This window comes from Pezoporus wallicus, unplaced genomic scaffold (genome assembly GCF_028554395.1).
Source record: "Pezoporus wallicus isolate ANWC-B61680 ecotype Strahan unplaced genomic scaffold, APGP_CSIRO_Pwel_v1 contig_11966, whole genome shotgun sequence".
Lineage (NCBI taxonomy): Eukaryota > Metazoa > Chordata > Aves > Psittaciformes > Psittacidae > Pezoporus > Pezoporus wallicus.
Window position 1 is genome coordinate 1 of NW_026637174.1, and position 2,749 is coordinate 2,749.

The following is a 2,749-nucleotide window of genomic DNA, read 5'->3' on the forward strand; positions in this document are numbered from 1 at the left end:
GGAAGAAAAGGATGGAATGGGTTGGAATGAGATGGAATGGGATGGAAAGGCAGGGAAAGGGAGGGGAAAGGGGTGGAAAAGGATCGAAAGGGATGGAAATGGAAGAAAAAGGATGGAATGGGATGGAATGAGGTGGAATGGGATGGAAAGGCAGGGAAAGGGAGGGGAAAGGGGTGGAAAAGGATTGAAAGGGATGGAAATTGAAGAAAAAGGATGGAATGGGTTGGAATGAGATGGAATGGGATGGAAAGGCAGGGAAAGGGAGGGGAAAGGGGTGGAAAAGGATCGAAAGGGATGGAAATGGAAGAAAAAGGATGGAATGGGATGGAATGAGGTGGAATGGGATGGAAAGGCAGGGAAAGGGAGGGAATGGGATGGAAAAGGATTGAAAGGGATGGAAATGGAAGAAAAAGGATGGAATGGGTTGGAATGAGATGGAATGGGATGGAAAAGGAAGGAAAGGGATGGGATGGAATGGGATGTAAAGGGAAGGAAAGGGATGGAATGGGATGGGAAGGGGTGGAAAAGTATTGAAAGGGATAGAATGGGGTGGAAGGGGGTGGAAAAGGATGGAAAGGGATGGAAGGGGATGGAAGGGGAGGGAAGGGGATGGAGAAGGATGGAAAGGGATGGGAAGGGAAGGGAAGGGAAGGGAAGGGAAGGGAAGGGAAGGGAAGGGAAGGGAAGGGAAGGGAAGGGACGCGAAGTGCCCCCCACCTGCGAGACGAGGCGCTGGTTCTCCTGCAGCCACGTCTCCCTCATGGCCACCTTATGGTCGAAGCGCTGGGCCAGCAGCTCCAGCTTCTCCTGGCGGATGAGCTCCCGGCGCAGCGCCACCTCCCGCTCGTGCTCCGCCTTCTCCAGGCAGCTCCAGGCCTTGGGAATGGGGCGGGATACACACACATGGGGGTCACCAATGGGGGCGTGCAACGGGGCCATCCCCATCCCCTCTTTGCTCCCCCCCTGCCCGGTACCTTGTTGATGTCCGCGATGCTCTTGCCCTCGCTGGGCACGTAGAGCCTGCGGTCGGTGGCGCGGAGCTTGCTCTGGATGCTGAAGAGCAGCACCTCCAGGTTGCCCTTCTCTTGGAACCTGTGGGGCAGGAGCCGGGCATGGCCATGGGGGTGCTGAACCCATTGTGTGGGTCCCATCCTGCCCCATAGCCAGGGCCTCACTTGACCGGCTTCTCCAGGGTGCAGAAGGCGGTGAAGGCCTGGAGCTGCTGCTGCACCCCCAGCAGGGAGTTGGCGAACTTCTGGGTGCCGATGACGGCGATGGTTTGGTGGATCCAGGCCAGCAGCGCGGCCGCCAGCGCCTCGTAGCGCTCCACGATGGCCTCGATCTCCATGGCCTGGTCCAGCACCTGAGGGGATGCGGGAGGAGGGCAAAGAACCCTCTTGAGATCCAATGTGGGGTTTGGATGGGTCTGGGTGATGGAGGGGGGGATGGAACCCTCTTGAGATCCAATGTGGGGTTTGGATGGGTCTGGGTGATGGAGGGGGGGATGGAACCCTCTTGAGATCCAATGTGGGGTTTGGATGGGTCTGGGTGATGGAGGGGGGCAAAGAACCCTCTTGAGATCCAATGTGGGGTTTGGATGGGTCTGGGTGATGGAGGGGGAATGGAACCCTCTTGAGATCCAATGTGGGGTTTGGATGGGTCTGGGTGATGGAGGGGGATGGAACCCTCTTGAGATCCAATGTGGGGTTTGGATGGGTGTGGGTGATGGAGGGGGGGATGGAACCCTCTTGAGATCCAATGTGGGGTTTGGATGGGTCTGGGTGATGGAGGGGGAGGCGGAACCCTCTTGAGATCCAATGTGGGGTTTGGATGGGTCTGGGTGATGGAGGGGGAGGCGGAACCCTCTTGAGATCCAATGTGGGGTTTGGATGGGTCTGGTTGATGGAGTTGGGGCAAAGAACCCTCTTGAGATCCAATGTGGGGTTTGGATGGGTCTGGGTGATGGAGGGGGGACAAAGAACCCTCTTGAGATCCAATGTGGGGTTTGGATGGGTCTGGGTGATGGAGGGGGGGATGGAACCCTCTTGAGATCCAATGTGGGGTTTGGATGGGTCTGGGTGATGGAGGGGGGGGCGGAACCCTCTTGAGATCCAATGTGGGGTTTGGATGGGTCTGGGTGATGGAGGGGGGACAAAGAACCCTCTTGAGATCCAATGTGGGGTTTGGATGGGTCTGGGTGATGGAGGGGGGACAAAGAACCCTCTTGAGATCCAATGTGGGGTTTGGATGGGTCGGGGTGATGGAGGGGGGCAAAGAACCCTCTTGAGATCCAATGTGGGGTTTGGATGGGTCTGGGTGATGGAGGGGGGCAAAGAACCCTCGTGAGATACAATGGGGGGTTTGGATGGGTCTGGGTGATGGAGGGGGGCAAAGAACCCTCTTGAGATCCAATGTGGGGTTTGGATGGGTCTGGGTGATGGAGGGGGGCAAAGAACCCTCGTGAGATCCAATGTGGGGTTTGGATGGGTCTGGGTGATGGAGGGGGGATGGAACCCTCTTGAGAGATCTGGGTGATGTCTTGAGATCCAATGTGGGGTTTGGATGGGTCTGGGTGATGGAGGGGGGATGGAACCCTCTTGAGATCCAATGTGGGGTTTGGATGGGTCTGGGTGATGGAGGGGGGGACAAAGAACCCTCTTGAGATCCAATGTGGGGTTTGGATGGGTCTGGGTGATGGAGGGGGGCAAAGAACCCTCTTGAGATCCAATGTGGGGTTTGGATGGGTCTG

At 57.3% G+C, this 2,749-nt stretch overlaps 1 protein-coding gene across 1 annotated transcript; it reads right to left on the bottom strand.

Moving 5' to 3' along the window:
- Window positions 1–717: 717 nt before the first annotated feature.
- LOC130596288 (spectrin beta chain, non-erythrocytic 4-like) lies at window positions 718–1,363 on the bottom strand (the record flags this gene model as incomplete). Its single annotated transcript, XM_057403742.1, has 3 exons — window positions 718–876; window positions 975–1,092; window positions 1,176–1,363. Coding segments are annotated over 3 exons (465 nt in total), but the record flags the coding sequence as incomplete, so codon positions are not given.
- Between the last annotated feature and the right edge of the window lie 1,386 nt (window positions 1,364–2,749).